The sequence below is a fragment of the Pteropus alecto genome, unplaced genomic scaffold (assembly GCF_000325575.1).
Source record: "Pteropus alecto unplaced genomic scaffold, ASM32557v1 scaffold160, whole genome shotgun sequence".
Lineage (NCBI taxonomy): Eukaryota > Metazoa > Chordata > Mammalia > Chiroptera > Pteropodidae > Pteropus > Pteropus alecto.
In genome coordinates this window covers 2,310,495-2,327,412 of record NW_006429864.1, presented here as the reverse complement: position 1 = coordinate 2,327,412, position 16,918 = coordinate 2,310,495, and the positions used below count along the sequence as shown (strand labels likewise).

The 16,918-nt window shown below is 57.1% G+C and overlaps 2 protein-coding genes across 4 annotated transcripts; both read left to right on the top strand.

Moving 5' to 3' along the window:
* The first annotated feature begins 1,021 nt into the window (after window positions 1-1,021).
* Window positions 1,022-10,228, top strand: GMIP (GEM interacting protein). Of its 3 annotated transcripts, none has more exons than XM_006904354.3 (21): window positions 1,022-1,155; window positions 2,031-2,115; window positions 2,483-2,558; window positions 2,669-2,726; window positions 3,035-3,160; window positions 3,243-3,307; window positions 3,408-3,515; window positions 3,935-4,015; window positions 4,093-4,263; window positions 4,365-4,502; window positions 4,863-5,059; window positions 5,363-5,469; window positions 5,552-5,632; window positions 5,922-5,999; window positions 6,069-6,223; window positions 6,451-6,639; window positions 6,741-6,878; window positions 6,981-7,177; window positions 7,481-7,868; window positions 9,210-9,276; window positions 9,408-10,228. In XM_006904354.3, the coding sequence occupies exons 1-21, from the start codon at window positions 1,137-1,139 to the stop codon at window positions 9,767-9,769; spliced, it is 2,886 nt and encodes a 961-aa protein (XP_006904416.1). In that variant the 5' UTR covers window positions 1,022-1,136; the 3' UTR covers window positions 9,770-10,228. The 3 variants fall into 3 exon arrangements, with proteins under 3 accessions (XP_006904416.1, XP_006904415.1, XP_006904417.1); XM_006904353.3 differs by having other exon boundaries at window positions 5,543-5,632; XM_006904355.3 differs by lacking the exons at window positions 1,022-1,155; window positions 2,031-2,115; window positions 2,483-2,558; window positions 2,669-2,726; window positions 3,035-3,160 and having other exon boundaries at window positions 3,237-3,284; window positions 5,543-5,632.
* A 526-nt stretch (window positions 10,229-10,754) lies between these two features.
* On the top strand, window positions 10,755-14,339 carry LPAR2 (lysophosphatidic acid receptor 2). Its single transcript, XM_006904352.3, has 3 exons — window positions 10,755-11,207; window positions 12,036-12,777; window positions 13,481-14,339. The coding sequence occupies exons 2-3, from the start codon at window positions 12,036-12,038 to the stop codon at window positions 14,035-14,037; spliced, it is 1,299 nt and encodes a 432-aa protein (XP_006904414.1). The 5' UTR covers window positions 10,755-11,207; the 3' UTR covers window positions 14,038-14,339.
* Window positions 14,340-16,918: the final 2,579 nt, after the last annotated feature.

The following is a 16,918-nucleotide window of genomic DNA, read 5'->3' as shown; positions in this document are numbered from 1 at the left end:
GTATGTAGGCAGCATGAGAACTGAGAGTCACAGCCAGTCGGAGATTTGCCTTCTCAAGAGCCAAAACCTTTAGAAAGCAAAGTTATAAATAAAGTCATTTCCATCTAGAAAGTATGAGTAAAGGATAGAGATACATTTTTATAACTGACAAGTTGCATTGGACAACAGGCTACCAGACGCAGGTCAGCCTTCAGGGCAACCTTCCAAACCCAGTGCTCAGTGGGGAGCACTCAACCCTTTCCAGCGCAGACCTCTTGGTCATCCTCAGCAGCCCACCCCTGTCTGGCTTCCCCATCAAGTGGAATGTGGCCTGCAGTCCAAGGAAGGCCTTGAGAAGTGAGAGGGGCCAGCTAAGGATGTTCGTGAGCATCCTTAAAGGTGGGCCTTTAGTGCTGGCCAAGGTCTCCAGAGGGGTAGTGACCCCAGGTCCCACTCCTCAGAGGGGTTGCTGTGGTCATGTGGAATGTAGGGGGCAACAAATTCCTGATGCAATCTGAGATGACTTGGAGGGGAGCACTCTAGAATTGGGTTTGCCAGGGATGATTCTTTGGGGCCTCAGGTCAGGATCTATGTGCCCCCAGAGAGGTGTTAGTGGTGCTTTTGGCTGCACTGTAATCAAGAGCCTGATCTAGCATTGAAGGTCACCGGGGAGGTTCAGCTGGAATTAAAATTGGACAACAGGCCTGTACCAGGGGCTCCATGGCTCTGGTCGGGCGGAATAGGTTCAGGGGTCCAAGAGACCCCTTGGCAGGGCGGTCACTGGGCGTGTGGAAGGTTCGGGAACAGGTTGACTCTGGGATCACTCTGGGAAGAGTGTGCTGGTAAGGGAACCCTGGCTGGGATGGAGTCCTGGAGTGTCCAGGTCTGTGGCATTTCAGCCTGGAGTAGCCGCCCGGTAGGCACTGGCCCGACAGTATCTGGCGACTCGTCGGCCAGGCTGTGGTCTTTGCTTCCGGCCTTTGGGGGCGTGGCCTCCCGCTGAGGGCGTGGATGAGGCGGGGCCTCTGCAGGGCGGGGCGGGGCGATGCAGAAGTCAAGAGGCGTCGGCCCGGCAGGAAATCTGGGGCTAGGCCCCGCCGGCGCGCGCGATCTCATCCCAATCCCAGTCCCCGCCGAGCAGTCCCTGGGCCGGGCCAATGGACGCAGCAGAGCCGGGTAGGCGGTCCGGGATACGGGATCCGAGAGGGGCATCCCCCGGCCGTACCCCACTTGCTAAATTGAGGGACCACGGTTGTCTCTGTCTATAGAGCAGGAAGAGGAGTTCCTGAATGGGGAGGACATGGGAATTCTCCATTGTGGGGATCCCCTAATCCTAGAGGGGCCCGGGACACCAGTCTTTGACCCCCTCCCCCTACGGAGTCTTCACCCCGGATGCCTGGGGGAGAGGGCCCAGGAAGGGGAAGTGGCCGCTTCTGCTTCTGATATTTGTAATGGGGGCAGGGTGTCACAAGGCTGATGAAGAGGGCATCGCTTCAGGATCCCCACCGCGCTCCTCCATAGCCCAGGGAGAGGCGGTGCTGATCCGGACCCCCTAGAAGGGGGCGGGTGGGGTGTGCTGTGGCAGAAATGTGGCAAGGTCTGACTCGTGTTTGGGGTTGTCTTTTGTGTCTCTGCTGTGCATGTTGGGTGTCAGTCGGTCTTTACGTTTCTCCCAGTTTCAGTCTGCCTATGTGTGTTTCTGCCACAGCTCTCTTGCCTGTCTGTCCCACGTGTTATTTCCATCTGTCTGGCCTGAAATCCTTGTGGTTTCATTGTCAAGTCTGCTCTCTTCCCCTAGGGACAGTGTGGCTGCATCTGGGGCATCTGTTTTGTTGCTTTTCTTCTGAGCCCATGCATTTGTGGGTGTCTGCCTTCTGCGTTGGGTTGTCAGCCCCACCCAAGCCCAGCTCCCTCCATCCCATCCCACACTCCCCACAGAGTCAGAACTTTCTGTCTATATCGTTCCCCTCTCTCTGTCTCTCCACCCTCCAAACTGCCAGCCAAAGTGCTAAGAGTGGAGGGAGGCTTTGTGTGACACTCCCCTCCCCCAGGGCTACTCCCAGCTCCTGAGAGCAGGAAGAGGTACAGTGACATCTTCCGGAGCCTGGACAACCTTGAGATCTCACTGGGGAACGTGTGAGTCTGAGCCTGGGTCACCCCCAAATCCACTGGAAATCCCCAGAGTAGTCCTAGAACCCTCACGTATCCTTGTGACTCCTTGAAACATTTGATATCCCTATAATCCTACTCTATAGACTCCAAAGTTACTTGTAACCCTTCACATTCTGTCTCAAGTCCCATAAAAAAATCTCACCTGGTTCCCCGCGCCCGACCCCCACCCCCCGCCGCCGCCGCCAAAAACACATCCTTCAGAATTCCCAGATTCAAGCGATATCTCTGAGGTGATATTCCAGGACCATCCCACAAACTACTCTGTGGTCCCCAGCACCCCTAGGCAGACAGGCTGGGTAGAAGGTGATATCCTGACACCCTTACCTCCCAGGCCCCTTGAGATGCTGGCTGGAGACCCTGCGCTTTCAGAAGACCCAGAGCCTGACAAGACTCCCACAGCTACTGTAGTGAGTTGTGGGGCCTAGGGGGCAGGGAGGAGGGACCTCTGAGAGGAGGGGTTTTAGGGAGGTGGGCCCCTGCCTTTCAAGCACCTGAACGCTGTCTCCCTCCCCCTCAGACCAATGAAACCAGCCTTTGGAGTGGCCCCTCCCCAGAGGGTCCTGCACCCCTTACAGGTAGGGGGCTTTGAGGCCAGGGGTTGGGGGCAGAAAGAAGTTCTTCCCTCAACAAGTCATCGCTGCCTGTCTGTCCCCTGCACCTGGGACAGTACAGCACCCAGAACAGAGCTGAGCCCCTGCCTTCAGGGAGCCTCTAGTCTGGGTGAGGAATCATTGCAATCTGGGCAAGTCATCACAAAGGGGTATTTTGGGGGAGCTATTGGGTATAAAATAAAGGCCAGTGATCTGGTCTAGGGGCTCAAGGATGGTCAGAGCTCTATGTGAGGTCAGGGTTCAAAGGTCAGAGGTCCACCTATGTGCCCCAGGGGAAGAACTGGACTTGCGGCTCATTCGGACCAAGGGGGGTGTAGACGCAGCCCTGGAGTATGCCAAGACCTGGAGCCGCTATGCCAAGGAGCTGCTGGCCTGGACTGAGAAGAGAGCCAGCCTCGGTGAGGGCCCCTTTCACCCGGCCCCAGGCCCCAGGCAGCACCCGCACCCTACCGGACTCAGACCTCTGCTGTCTCCCTCCAGAGCTGGCATTTGCCAAAAGCATTATGAAGATTGCTGAGGCTGGTAAGGTGTCAATCCACCAGCAGGTAACCATGACCAGCCCCCCTCCAAGAGCCCAAGCCCTCCCGAACCCCAGCCCAACCCTCCTAGATCCTCAACATCCTCCACCACCTCCCCATCCCCCAGAGCCACATGCCACTTCAGTATATCTACACCCTGTTTCTGGAGCACGACCTCAGCCTGGGAGCCCTGGCTATAGAGACAGTGGCCCAGCAGAAAAGAGACTACTACCAGGTGAGAGAACCCTGTCGTTCACAACCACCCACCAGGAAGGCACTGTTACCATTAGTGCCGTTTGGCCAATGAGGAAGCTTAGGCCCCTGGATGCTAAGGAACTTACCCAAGGTTACCTAGCAGGGATTCAAACCAGGCTTCCTGTGCAATTGCAAAACTGTGCTTTTGCTTGTTGGTGGGGCACAGCGTGAGGTACTGAGTTTTCCGAGGAAGAGAGCCTTGGCATCTCTAAGTCCGGGCAGAAAAGGATGAGGGGACCACTAAGACTGTGGGGACACAAGGCTAGGGGAGGTCTGGATGAGAAGACCTCTGGGGAGTGCAGACCCAGAAAAGGGTTCTGAGGATGAAAGGCATATGGCTTCAGGGGATGGAAGTACCTGAAGCCCTGAAGCAGCATCCTCGCCTTCCATCCTTGCCAGCCCCTGGCTGCCAAGCGGACCGAAATTGAGAAGTGGCGGAAAGAGTTCAAGGAGCAGTGGATGAAAGAGCAGAAGCGGATGGTGAGGCTCAGGGTGGATGAGAGTGCGCTAGGGGAGGAGATGAAGGGGTGCTTACAGTGCTCCTGCCCCGCCCCCAGAACGAGGCGGTACAGGCGCTGCGGCGGGCCCAGCTCCAGTATATACAGCGCAGCGAGGACCTGCGGGTACGCTCCCAGGCATCCCCCGAGGACCCAGCCCCCCAGGCCTCTCCAGGACCCAGCAAGCAACAGGAGCGGCGGCGGCGCTCCCGAGAGGAGGCCCAGGCCAAGGTGGGACCTCACCCCTTTGCCCCCCGCAGTGCTTCGGTGCCCCCCACCTCTGCCCACGCTGTCCTGTCTCCCACATGCACCTCTGGCCTCGGTTTCTCCAGGTGCAGGAAGCCGAGGTACTATACCAGGCCTGTGTCCGTGAGGCCAACACGAGGCAGCAGGACTTAGAGGCTGCCAAGCAGCGGATCGTGTCTCATGTTCGCAAGCTGGTGCTGCAGGGGGATGAAGTGATGAGGCGGGTGAGACCCTTACCCTCACCTTAGCCCCCTCCTCGTTTTGGCTCCAGCAGAGCGGGTCTCCTCTCCCCCACCCCCATCCCTAAATTGCCTCCAGGATACTAGGACTTGTTCCATCCCCATAGATAGCCCAGTTCCTGCCCTCAGACCCTGACTGCACCTCTGCCTAGGCCCCACTCCCATGGGGTCCTGCCCCCAGGATGACCCAGCGCATCTCTGAGCAGGTCCCCACCCTAGCTGACTGCCCTTGTCCCTAAGCCACCTCCCCCACCCAACCTGCCCCCAAACCCTGACAATGCTGGTGCCTCTAAGGGTCAGCTCCCTGCCTCCACCTCCCTCCCCCTCTCCATCTCCACCTGGCAGGTGACCCTGGGACTCTTCGGGCTGCGGGGGGCACAAGCAGAGCGTGGTCCCCGTGCCTTCGCTGCCCTGGCAGAGTGCTGTGCACCCTTTGAACCCGGCCAGCGCTACCAGGAGTTCGTGCGGGCATTGCACCCAGAGGCCCCGCCGCCCCCACCGCCTGCCTTCTCTTTCCAGGAGTTCGTGCCTGCCCCGCACAGGTGGGCCCCTAGGAGCAGGGGCAGGGAGGAGCCCCAGAGACGTGGTGCCAGCCATTGGCATCATGGGGCTGAGAACTCAAAGCTTCAGTACTTGGATTTAGTACCCAAGGCTCATTTTTTTTGTGGGAGAGATGTCCCAGTCCTGGGAGAGCCAGGACTTTGAGGTTTGGCACTGGGCCGCGATGCTCATGCACATTAGAGCTTGCAGACCCAAATACTTGGAGTTGGATCCAAGACATGATCCCAGGGTGCTGTTACCTTGGCCAGTGTCCTAGTTCTGAGCCCTCAAATCTCTCCTCTCAGCTCCCCTCTAGACGCAAGGAAAAAGCCCTCCGGCCCCTCACCTCCACGGCTGGATGAGAGTGTGGCTGAGCAAGGCCCTTGGGAGGACACAGGCACAAGCTGGCAGGGTGAGTGCAGTGCAGGGTGGGCAGGAGTGGTGCCAGGGAAGAGGGTCTTCCTAACTGACTTGTCCCCTCCTAGGGACTCCAGGCCCCACTCCAGGCAGCGATGCGGACAGCATGGGCGGTGGCAGTGAGTCTCGGTCCCTGGACTCTCCTACTTCCAGCCCAGGTGGGGCCAGGACCTGGCCCTGACCCACTCCTGACCTGTGATCATCCTTCAGCCCCTGGCCAGGCTCTGCTCTTCAATCTCTGAACTATCCTTTGATCTCTGACCTACCTACACCCCTGACCTATTTCCTCAACCTCTGACCTGTCTGACCCCCATCTTCACCTCTGACCCTTTCTCCAAGGGCATCTGTGGGTGGTTCTGGAAGGCCTGAAAACTAGGAATGTCTCCTTAGCTTGGAGCCTCCTCATAACCCGTGTGACTCCCAACCTATGTGACCCTCTGATACCAGGTCCTGGCATGAGGCGGCTGGTGAAGGTCTCGTCCACAGGCACCGAGTCCTCGGACGACTTTGAGGAGCGAGACCCTGGTGAGGCTGGAAGCAGGTGGGGCGGGGCAGGGGCAGGTGGACCAGGCCCCTGACCCTATTTTCCCACAGATCTGGGAGATGGGCTCGAGAATGGGTCAGGCAGCCCCTTCAGGAAGTGGACACTGTCCAGCGCAGCCCAGACCCACCGACTACGGCGGCTGAGGGGCCCAGCCAAGTGCCGCGAGTGTGATGCCTTCATGGTCAGCGGGACCGAGTGTGAGGAGGTGTGGCCTGGGCCGATGACCCAATGCCCTCTGCTGCTGACCCCCATGACCTCCCTGACTCCATGCACCTCCATGACTTGATATTCCTATGACCTTCCTGTCCCTAGAAATAGCCTTGATCTAGCCTTGATGATTTCCCATAAGTTTCCCATTCTCTAAGGATCCTAACCTTCTCTTCCCCTGCTGACCATCAATGACCTCCCTGACCCTATAACCTTCTCCCCCAGTGCTTTCTGACCTGCCACAAGCGCTGCCTCGAGACTCTGCTCATCCTCTGTGGACACAAGCGGCTCCCAGCCCGGACATCCCTCTTTGGGGTCGACTTCCTGCAGCTGCCCAGGGACTTCCCAGAAGAGGTGCCCTTTGTAGTCACCAGGTGCACAGCCGAGATAGAACAGCGCGCACTGGGTGTGCAGGTGCCACCTTGACCCTTGACCTCTGACCATCCCCAGCTGTACCGAGCCCTCTCCATGGCTGGATAACGACCCAGGTATCCATTTCCCACCCTAACCTGCAGGGCATTTATCGGGTCAGTGGGTCCCGGGTTCGTGTGGAACGGCTGTGCCAGGCTTTCGAGAACGGCCGAGCATTGGTGGACCTGTCAGGAAACTCACCTCATGATGTCTCAAGTGTCCTCAAGCGATTCCTCCAGGAGGTAGGTGCTCAGAGGCCAGGGGGCAGGAGGCATGGCGGGCTTAGGCTAAGGAACCTCTGCAGCCAACCCACACTCATGTCCCCCATGCCGTTCCACCCCCAGCTCACTGACCCCGTGGTCCCCTTCCACTTCTACGGTGCCTTCATCTCTCTGGCTAAGGCCCTGCATGCAGACCCTGGGCACGACCCTGGGACCCCCAGTCCCAGCCCTGAGGTTATCCGCTTGCTGAAGACCCTCTTGGTGCAGCTGCCTGACTCTAACTACAACACCCTGCGGCACCTGGTGGCCCATCTGTTCAGGTGTGCACTATCACTGACCTTCTGACCTAAGGCATGGATCTGTGGCCTCTTCCCTGGGCATGTGACTATTGACCTATAACACTGACCCCTGACCTTTGCATGTATTTTCTGAGCCTTAATACATGACTCCTGACTTTGAGTACCTACCCTTGACTTCCGTTGCTGGGCATGTAGCTGCTGGTCTCAAATAGTGACCAGGACCACTGACCCATGACTTGCGCTAGCCTGACCTTCATGTCCTACCCAATGATTGTGCCCTCTGTGCCCTCTGTGCCCTTACCTTTCTCCTCACCCCGTCCCCAGGGTGGCAGCACAGTTCGAGGAAAACAAGATGTCTGCGAACAACTTGGGCATTGTGTTTGGGCCGACACTGCTGCGGCCACCAGATGGTCCTGGAGCAGCTGTCACCGACCCTGGCTCCTGCCTCCTGGACTTTGGGCACCAGGCCCAGCTTGTCGAGTTCCTCATCGTGCACTATGAGCAGATCTTCGGGATGGACGAGCTCCCCCTGGCCACTGAGCCCCTGCCTCAAGACCGGAGCCTGGCCCCTGGCTCCCTCACAACCAGCCCCCAGCCACCACCCCCATGCTTTGCCCCAGATCCCCTGCCCCCAGCCCTGACCTCAGACCCTGAGCCAGACCCAGAGTCCCAAAGTGCACTGGAGAAGCATCCCGAGGCCATGCTCCCCAAGGTAGGAACCCACTGGGCCCACAGATAGGAGGGGCTTTTCTTCATTTCATCCTCTCACTTTCTCCTGTCTTCCTTCCTTTCCCTTTAAAATTTCCTCTTTCATTCCTTCCTTATTTACCCTGTTCTTGTTCTAAAAGGAAGAGTGAGGAATGGAGTGGTGGGCAGTAATGGAGAAACAACAGGGTACAGCCTTGCAGAAGTAATAACATGATCATTCCTTCAGAATATGTATTGAACACCTACTGTGTGCCAAGCATTGTTCTAGGCATTACAGATATATTAGTGAGCAGAATATTCAAAGACCCCATTCTCTTGGTTCCCGCATTCTCCTGGGAAAGAAAGCAACAATAAACAATTAATATATAGAGTCAGTTATGTAGGATGTTACAAGGTGACAGGTACTATGGAGAAAAGAAACAGTAGCATACATAGGTAATAGCTATCAGGGCCACTGAGGCCGCGGCGAGAGTTGACAGGCAATTTGTAGCAGTAAGTAGGATGGTAGGGGTGGGTCTCATGGAGAAGGTGGATTTGAGCAAAGACTGGAAAGATGTGGAGGAGGAGTAAGCCACGTGGAGATCAGGAGACGTGTGTTCCAGGAAAACGGAAAAGCCAGTGCAACAGCTCTGGGGTGGGAGCATGCCTGCTGTGTGCAGGGCACGGCTTTATGCCGTAATGAGGGGAAGGTAGTTGGAAGTGAGGCGAAAGAGAAGCCTGTGGGCCACCACCTTACTTTGCACAGGTACTTTACAGGCTTACTGTCATCCTCGCCACAGCCCTGAGTGGTGGATACTTTTAGTGAAAAACATTTATACGTGAGACTCCAATGGGGGTTTCTCTGTCCCTCATTTCCTGCTACACCTACCATTCCTGAGTACACAGCATCCCAGAGCCGGCAAAGGGGCTTTTGGTGCACTGTGGGACTCTGAGCACTGGAATGGCTCAGAAAGTGCTCAGGACAGGATCTGACACAGAACAGCAGCTGCTATTAGCATTTAACTAAAGGCAGAACAGAGAGAATACACAGCTAAAATGTGGGCATAAGGTCACAGAGAACAGAGCAGGAAGGAGATTCCTATCCTAGTGTGGAGATGACAAAGTCACAACCCGGCCTGGCCTTTGGCTAAACAAGGGTGTTCCTGCCCTCATGGACCCCACAGTTGAGACTAATGCTGCTCTGCACAGCGGGACAAGCAGTGCCCGAATTAAGGGCATCATCTCTCCCTAGACACCAAAACTACAAAGGAAACTGCATGTCCAGGAACAAACCCTCAGTTCTCCAAAAGTCTCAGAGAACTGGGATTTTATTGTTAGGATCTTGGTCTTGGGTTTCTCTCTGCAGATTCCAACTCCACAGAGTGACCCAAGAGAGGAAGTGGCTGAAGACACCAAAGACGAGAGAGGGGAAGGTGAGTGTGTTGAGGAGTAACTCGGGTGTTCTGGGGGTGCCCCTGCCTGGGGTAGCTTGGCTGAGAGATGACTCCCAAGGGAATATCCAGAGGACTTAGGGGTGCTCAGCACTGACCATTCCATCCCACAGTGTCCAGCCAAGGCCCCGAGGACTCACTCCTGGGGACACAGTCCCGTGGCCACTTCAGCCGCCAGCCAGTGAAGTATCCCCGGGGCGGTGTGCGGCCTGTCACCCACCAGCTGTCCAGCTTGGCCCTGGTGGCTTCCAAATTGTGCGAGGAGACCCCTGTCACATCAGTGCCCCAAGGGAGCTTGCGGAGGAGGGGGCCCAACCCTACTACTGCCTCTCCAGAGGGCAGCCCCTTGCGCCGCACCCCGCTGCCCAAGCATTTTGAGATCACCCAGGAAACAGCCCGGCTGCTCTCCAAGCTGCAAGGCGAGCCTGTGCCCAAAGCCACTTGCTGCCCAGAGGAAGCCGAGGACCATCTCTGACTTTCCCAGCACTGACCAAGTGGCCCAAGACTGAGGAGATGGATCCATTTCTTCCTAGGAGTTCAATGTTGGGGGGTCTGGAGAGTTCTCATAAGGAAAAACTACATGGCCTAGGAGGAAACTAAAACATTTTTGGGGACAATGGATCAGAATCACCCCATGAGACGCAGGTCACTGCCAAACATCAGGGCCACTCAGGATCAGAGGTCACTCAGGGTCAATACTCAGGTTCAATACAGGTCACAGGATCCTTGGGGTCCACCCCAGTCTCAGACTCCTGGAACAGAGGTGCCTTTTGCTACTTTGGTTGTGGCCACTTCCCACTTCCCCACCTCTGCCTGCCTCCTTAGGCTAACCCCAAGTGACCAGCTCTTGGAGGTGCAGAGGGACAGGCCAGATGACATCCTGGTAGTGCGTGGAATCTGATGGCCTCTGAATAAACTGTCTTTATACTCTTGAGTGTCTGTCTTTGCCAGGTGAGGGCAGCATTCTCAGGCCCCATTTTACCCATCAGGGAAACGAACACCCCTTTTCTTTGAGTATCTACAGGCAGTCGGGGCTGGACCTGGGCACCGGGCTGAGTCACGCTGGCCTGGCCCTCCCAGAGCTCTGCGTCCCTGAGCCGGTCCTGCATAATCGAACAAAGAGAACAGAGTGCAGATAACCGGGACAATGGGGCTGTGTGCTCTGGGCCGTGGGAGCCCAAGGCCGCCACAGGCTTGGGCAAGCCAGGGGACAACGACGCCGGGGACGGGGGCAGGGCTGCGAGAAACTTGAATTCGGTGGGATGGTCAGCTGGGGTCACAGGTCTGCGAGTACTGGGAGGCAGCGGGGTGCAGTAGCTCGGCGCTGGCGAAGCCGAATGGGGCGGGGGTCCGGGCGGTGGGAGCCCAGTCGGATCAGGGCGTGGCTTGGAACTCGGAAGCGGATTGGACGCGAGAGAGCGGGGTGGGGCCGGGTCGGGGGTGCAGACCCTGGGACCACCAGAGGTGAGCCCGGGCGGCGTGAGGTCACGGTGGGAATTCTCCCGCTGCAAGTGACTTAGCTGTCCCGAAGGCCCGAAACTGCGGGCGCGTGAGGTGTGCGGGGACAGGGTGGTGGTCCCGCGCCGGAAGTGGAGAGGGGCGACCGAGGGGCCGCGAGGCAGGGAGGAAATAAGGGGGCTGTGGTTCCGGCGACCCTGCCCTAGCTCGGCCGCGGAGGCGGGGCTTCTCCAGGTGGCAGGGACAGGGCGGGGCGGGGCTGCTCCAGGTGGCGGAGGCGGGGCGCTAGCGACCCGCGGATAGGGAGCGGCGGGGCGGGACCCCGCCTCCCGCTCTCTTTGCCGCCTGCGCTAGGCGCACCCAGATTCTCCCGCAGCAGTTGCTGAGCCATGGGTCTCCCGCCCACCCTGAACTCCCGCGAGGCCGCCCCGTCTGCAGCGTGACGGGCGGCCCAGGTGAGGCCCGCACGGACGGGGGCGGGTGGGTGCGGGTGCCGGGGAGGGCGCGGCACGTGCCCACGGGGCCCAAGCGCCACGCCCTCCTCCCCTCCCCCTCTCCCGGTCCTCTCTTAGCGTGGCGGCTGCAGGAGGCCCCGCCAGCCACCGCCTCCCTGACTGCCCTCTTTGTTGCGGAGGCCACCGGGGTCCTCCATCCCACCCGGTACGGCCCGATTCCCCGCTCGTTTCAGGAGCGCTCGAGCCCAAATCCCTCAGCCCAACTTCTGGGGCTGTCTCGCAGCCCACCCCGGTCTCCTCAGCCACTTCCACGCCCCAGCACTGACCGCTTGCAGGGGCCCAGCAGTGACCCCACCCTGCGCACACGTGCCCCCTGGGCTCTGCTTTCTGCAGTGACTCAGACACCGAACTGACCTTCCCCTACTTTCACAGCTCACACCCCTTCGTCCTGCCCTCACCGCCCCTGCCACCACCACAGATTGGACTCAGATTGGCAGTACATGAGCAGGCGGGTTTTGTTTTAGGTTAAAAAAGGAGTACTAACTGGAAAATAAAAATAAATAAATAAATAAGCCCAGCCAGTCATTTGATTTGGGAGCTATCTTTGTAAGAGTCTTACTAGTAAGTAAGCGACAGCTGTCTCGCCCTCTCCCCAATTCATGGAGCCCCTCTCCACTTCCAGGTCACCTTGGTCCCTACTCCCACCACTTTGCCCTGAGGCATTTGAATTTGAGACCCTTGCCCTTCCTGTGCTGATCCTCCGCTCCGGATGCTGCTCCTTCTGACAGGTGCTGCCTGCATCATTGACCTTTTCTTCTGTGCCCCCAGATGGTCACCATGGGCCAGTGTTACTACAACAAGACCATCGGCTTCTTCTACAACAACAGTGGCAAGGAGCTCAGCTTCCACTGGCGGCCCAAAGATGTGGTTGTGGTGGCGCTGGGGCTAACTGTCAGTGTGCTGGTGCTGCTGACTAACCTGCTGGTCATCGCAGCCATCGCCTCCAACCGGCGCTTCCACCAGCCCATTTACTACCTGCTTGGCAACCTGGCTGCAGCCGACCTCTTTGCCGGCGTAGCCTACCTCTTCCTTATGTTCCACACTGGCCCACGCACAGCCCGGCTCTCACTCCAGGGCTGGTTCGTCCGGCAGGGCCTGCTGGACACAAGCCTGACAGCATCAGTGGCCACACTGCTGGCCATCGCTGTGGAGCGGCACCGCAGTGTGATGGCCATGCAACTGCACAGTCGCTTGCCCCGCAGCCGTGTGGTCTTGCTCATTGTGGGTGTATGGGTGGCCGCGCTGGGCCTGGGGCTGCTGCCCGCCCACTCCTGGCACTGCCTCTGTGCCCTGGACAAATGCTCACGCATGGCCCCCCTGCTCAGCCGCTCCTACCTGGCCGTCTGGGCCCTGTCCAGCCTGCTCGTCTTCCTGCTCATGGTGGCAGTCTACACCCACATTTTCTTCTACGTGCGGCGGCGAGTGCAGCGCATGGCAGAGCACGTCAGCTGTCACCCCCGCTACCGCGAGACCACGCTCAGCCTGGTCAAGACTGTTGTCATCATCCTGGGTGAGTGGGACACCACTTTCCCCCCGACTCCTCCAAGAGCTGATAGAGCATGATGGGAGATGATTTGGGTGGGAAATCTTCTCCAAGGAGGTGATATCTGAGCAGAGACCTGAATGCTGGCAAAGGGAAGAGAGCCCCAGGCAGCGCCCGGCCAGCACCTCCAGAGGTGAGAGGTGGTCAGCATGGCCTCACAAAGCCCAGATAGGAGTCTGATTTTGTTCTGAGGTCAGTGGGAAGCCCTTATGAGTTTTTAGCAGGGAGTAACGGTCACTCTGGCTGTTGAAATTTAGGATGATCTATGTGGGGGAGGTGGCAAGAGGCCCTCCCATTAGGATATACCCCCCCACCCCAAGAATATGGAGCAACTCTTCCCAACGATCCCCTCCCCCCTCGAGTAACTGGCCTGTCCCACGGTGATCTCCTTTCCCCCATAGAACAAATCTCCATGTAGAAACCTACAGGGCTCTAGCCACGGTGTACCAATTAAGAAAGGTGTCCCTTCTAGCAGACAAATGAGAAAGGTGTCCCCTCTTAGCAATTCTGTCCCATCATGCTGCCAAGGCAGCAAGGTAGGCTGCCGTGGCACTGCGAACCACAACCGTTGTCCAAGTTCTCGACAACCTCCCGCCAGCCCTGAGCTCAGAACTTTGTGTGGCAGGCCCCCCAACAGCTGGCCCTGCTCACCTCAGGTTCCATCCCACAGGGGCATTTGTTGTCTGCTGGACACCGGGTCAGGTGGTGCTGCTCCTGGATGGTCTGGACTGCAAGTCTTGCAACGTCCTGGCTGTGGAGAAGTATTTCCTACTCTTGGCCGAGGCCAACTCACTGGTCAATGCCGTGGTGTACTCATGCCGCGATGCTGAGATGCGCCGCACCTTCCGCCGCCTCCTCTGCTGTCTGTGCCTCCGCCGGTCCACCCACAAGTCTGCCCGCTACACACCCTCTGCCCGGACAGGTGCCAGCACTAGCATCATGCTCCCTGAGAATGGCCACCCCCTGATGGACTCTACCCTTTATAGCAAGAACCAGATTACACCCCTGATGACTTGTGGATGTGCCTGGCTCAACAATGTGAGGGATAGAATTAAAAGCAGATCCTTGGTCTGGATGGCATGCCACCACTTCCAGGCCTCCTCAGACACACAAGCTCTGCCTGCTCCAGGGCCTGGGGATGTAGGATCATCTCCAGGTGCCCGGGAGAGTGTCAGATGGGGTGCAGGGATTTGGCTCTTCAATCATCTCAGGTTCAGGGGTTTTTAACAGACATTTTTCTGTTTTTACGGCACATCCCTGGTAAATTCTGTGGACTGCTTCCTTGTCTGTGGTCATGTGGGTGTTAAAGGTGGGAGACATGAGGACTCTCTCGGGACACGCTGATGAGGACAGACCATGGATGCACCATCTGCCTGAGACTGATTCTGCAGGGGCACAGACTGAGGGGTGCTGAGTGGGAGCCCAGTAAGGTTTGTGGCCCCTTACAGCCTCTGGGGCTTTCCTGTCCGTGTAGACTTGAGGGTGTCCATGGGAAAGGCATGTTAAGGAGTAAACCTTTTTTTCTCTGAGGTCTCCAAAGCACTTTCTGTCATCAAGTCAGCCTGCCGCTGTGTCCCAGAATTGTCCATCTCAGCTTTAGCTGGGTAATGATCCTTCAATATGGCATCTCCTCAGGCCTATTCTCATTCCCCTTTAGTCTCTGGCTGGCTGTTACTCCATCTGGAGTCTTGCTCCTGTTCCCTCTTGCCTGTCTTCACGTGTTCCCACCCCTCCATCTTGCTGCCTGCCTGTCTCCATCTGGAGCCCAGAGTAGTTTGTGGTCCAGGCGAGTGCCCTCTCTCCCACCTGCCCTTTTGTCCGAGTCCAGGTTGTTAACAGTCAGCTGTGTCTATCCCACTGCACGCTACACACCTATGGGCCAGGGGTAATGGGGTCCATGGGACAGGGTGCAAAATATGAGTGTTGCCATTTCTCAAGCTCTTCTGATGTTGCCTGGCACACTGATAAGCACGTAAGGTACATTATTTAACCACCTGCAATCATTACACGTTTCATCTGAGGACCGTGGTTCAGAGTTTGAGATCTGACTCATGGTTACATGGCTTCAAAAGGGCACAGAGATGCATCGAGGGACTAAAGAGGCCCTTGGTGGAATGACTTCAGACTCCCACAGAGAGCAGATTTGATCACAAACTCAACCTGGTTTTCCTTCCTCACCCCACGGCTCCCCAAGGCCTCAGCCGTGCCATACCTATGATGATGAACCCTCTCTTAGATGTTCATAGAGGTACCCTGCTAGGCATGGTGTAGACCAGGATCTGTATTCTCTGCTTCCACCTGAGGAGGAGACAGGGTTACATCCCTGCTTCCGGTACACACACGGAATAACAGCTGAATTTGAACCCGGGCCTCCCATCAGAGGCCAAATTCTTAAACTTAAAAAGATACATTGCCAAAGAACCAAAAACATGTAGGGCCTTCTATATTAAATGGGGCTGGGCTTCCCTCTGGGAAAACCATCTGCCCTAAGGCAGCTCTATGAGGAGATAAGAATGAACTGGGATACTGGGTATTCCAGGGTCCAAAGTGGGTTGCATGGCTCTTAGGATCTGAGGCCTGAATCTCCAGAGGTGATGACCCAGGCCAGAAGCTTGCACCATGTGCCCAGTCACATGCCTGTGACCAGGGTCCAAAGTGGGTTGCATGGCTCTTAGGATCCGAGGCCTGAATCTCCAGAGGTGATGACCCAGCCAGAAGCTTGTACCATGTGCCCAGTCACATGCCTGTGGAAGATGCAGCCCCTGCTTCCATGGAACTCTGGGCTTGTTGAACAGACATGTCACTTTGGGAGCCAAGGCAGCTAATCAATTTCTCTGGCCTCCAAAAGGCAGCTCTGTTTCATCTGCTCTGAGCTGGCTGCTCTTGCAATCAGCATGCTCCAGGATGTAACTCACACTCCTTGAACCTCCTTCGGGATTTTATCCCATCACGTTTTTCACTCTTGTAGGTTTCTCTACCAGGTGACCAAATTTTTGTCTCTGCTGGTCCTTGAAGCTTTCAAACACCTACTCCCCTACCCCATTGTCTGAAGGACACCAAAGTTCCCCACAATTTTCAGGCCTTCTATGCAAGTGTCATGCTAGCAGCTAACCTTTTTACACAGCATCCTCTATCTGTGGTGCCCATATGTTCTAGTACTGTTACCGCAGTCAAGTGTAGCATTTCCTTCAGGGAGCTTTTGAAGTTCTTACAGTGGCCCATGTCACTCATTTCCATTCCCTGATGTCTTTTTTGGAGTCCCCCAATCAAATCACACCAGATGGTTGCTGCATTTCCTCTCCAGCAGCAATGGGAAGAAAGACCCTGCCCTGAAGGGTTGGCAGCCAGGCTGAGGGCTAACAAGCTCCAGGCAGTCCCATGACTTTGGAGGAGTCATTCACGTCCAGTCTGTTCCTTTTCTCTCTCATGAAGATCTGTTGTCTTGGAGAACACGACAGGGTAGGTTTTCTGGAAGCATCCACAGGTGCTAGGGTTTTCTAGGCCTGGAATGCTGCAAAGCAAGAGAATGAATAAAGGAGGAAGGGGTTAAGTTCAAGTCAGATCTTGAAAGGTGGATAGAACTGACTTCTGCAGTCGAGAAAATCACTCAGTTCTAACATCCCAGCCACCATCACCACAAACCCGTATCCTCATGGAAAGCTTCCAGGGAAGAGCCAGGAGGCTGGGAGCCCTAGTGACTTTGGGGGACCGGGCCTTCTGGAGATGAATGGAGTGTGTTGATGGGGTTTTGAGAGCCAAGGGATGTTTTATAAGGAAGGGGTGGCTCTGAGGAAGAGTGGGCTGCTCTGAGAATGGGGACTCAGGAGATGTGTGGGTCCCTGAGGATTGAAGGGCTTAGATACGGGGGCCCAGAAGAAGAGTGGGAACTCTGAGGAAAAGGAGTAAGGCCTCTGGGCAGGAGGTGTGAGAGGCGGAGACGTGGGGGTGGGGGTCTCTGAAGCCGGGCGGAGCCGGCGTCACCCGCTCTTGAGCTGGAGGAGGGTTGGGCGGGAAGCTCCGACGCAACTCCTAACCGAGCCTTGGGCCGTTGAGCCGGGTTGTTAGGGGCGTGTCCAGGGGCGGGGCCGCGGCGGTGGGGGCGGGCCCA

Coding starts and splice junctions, on each gene's coding strand:
- LPAR2 (XM_006904352.3), top strand. CDS start 12,036: ATGGTCACCATGGGCCAGTGTTACTACAACAAGACCATCGGCTTCTTC. Junction 12,778..13,480: donor GACTGTTGTCATCATCCTGG/GTGAGTGGGACA, acceptor TCCATCCCACAG/GGGCATTTGTTGTCTGCTGG.
- GMIP (XM_006904353.3), top strand. Junction 5,633..5,921: donor CTCTCCTACTTCCAGCCCAG/GTGGGGCCAGGA, acceptor CTCTGATACCAG/GTCCTGGCATGAGGCGGCTG. Junction 7,869..9,209: donor CCGAGGCCATGCTCCCCAAG/GTAGGAACCCAC, acceptor TTCTCTCTGCAG/ATTCCAACTCCACAGAGTGA.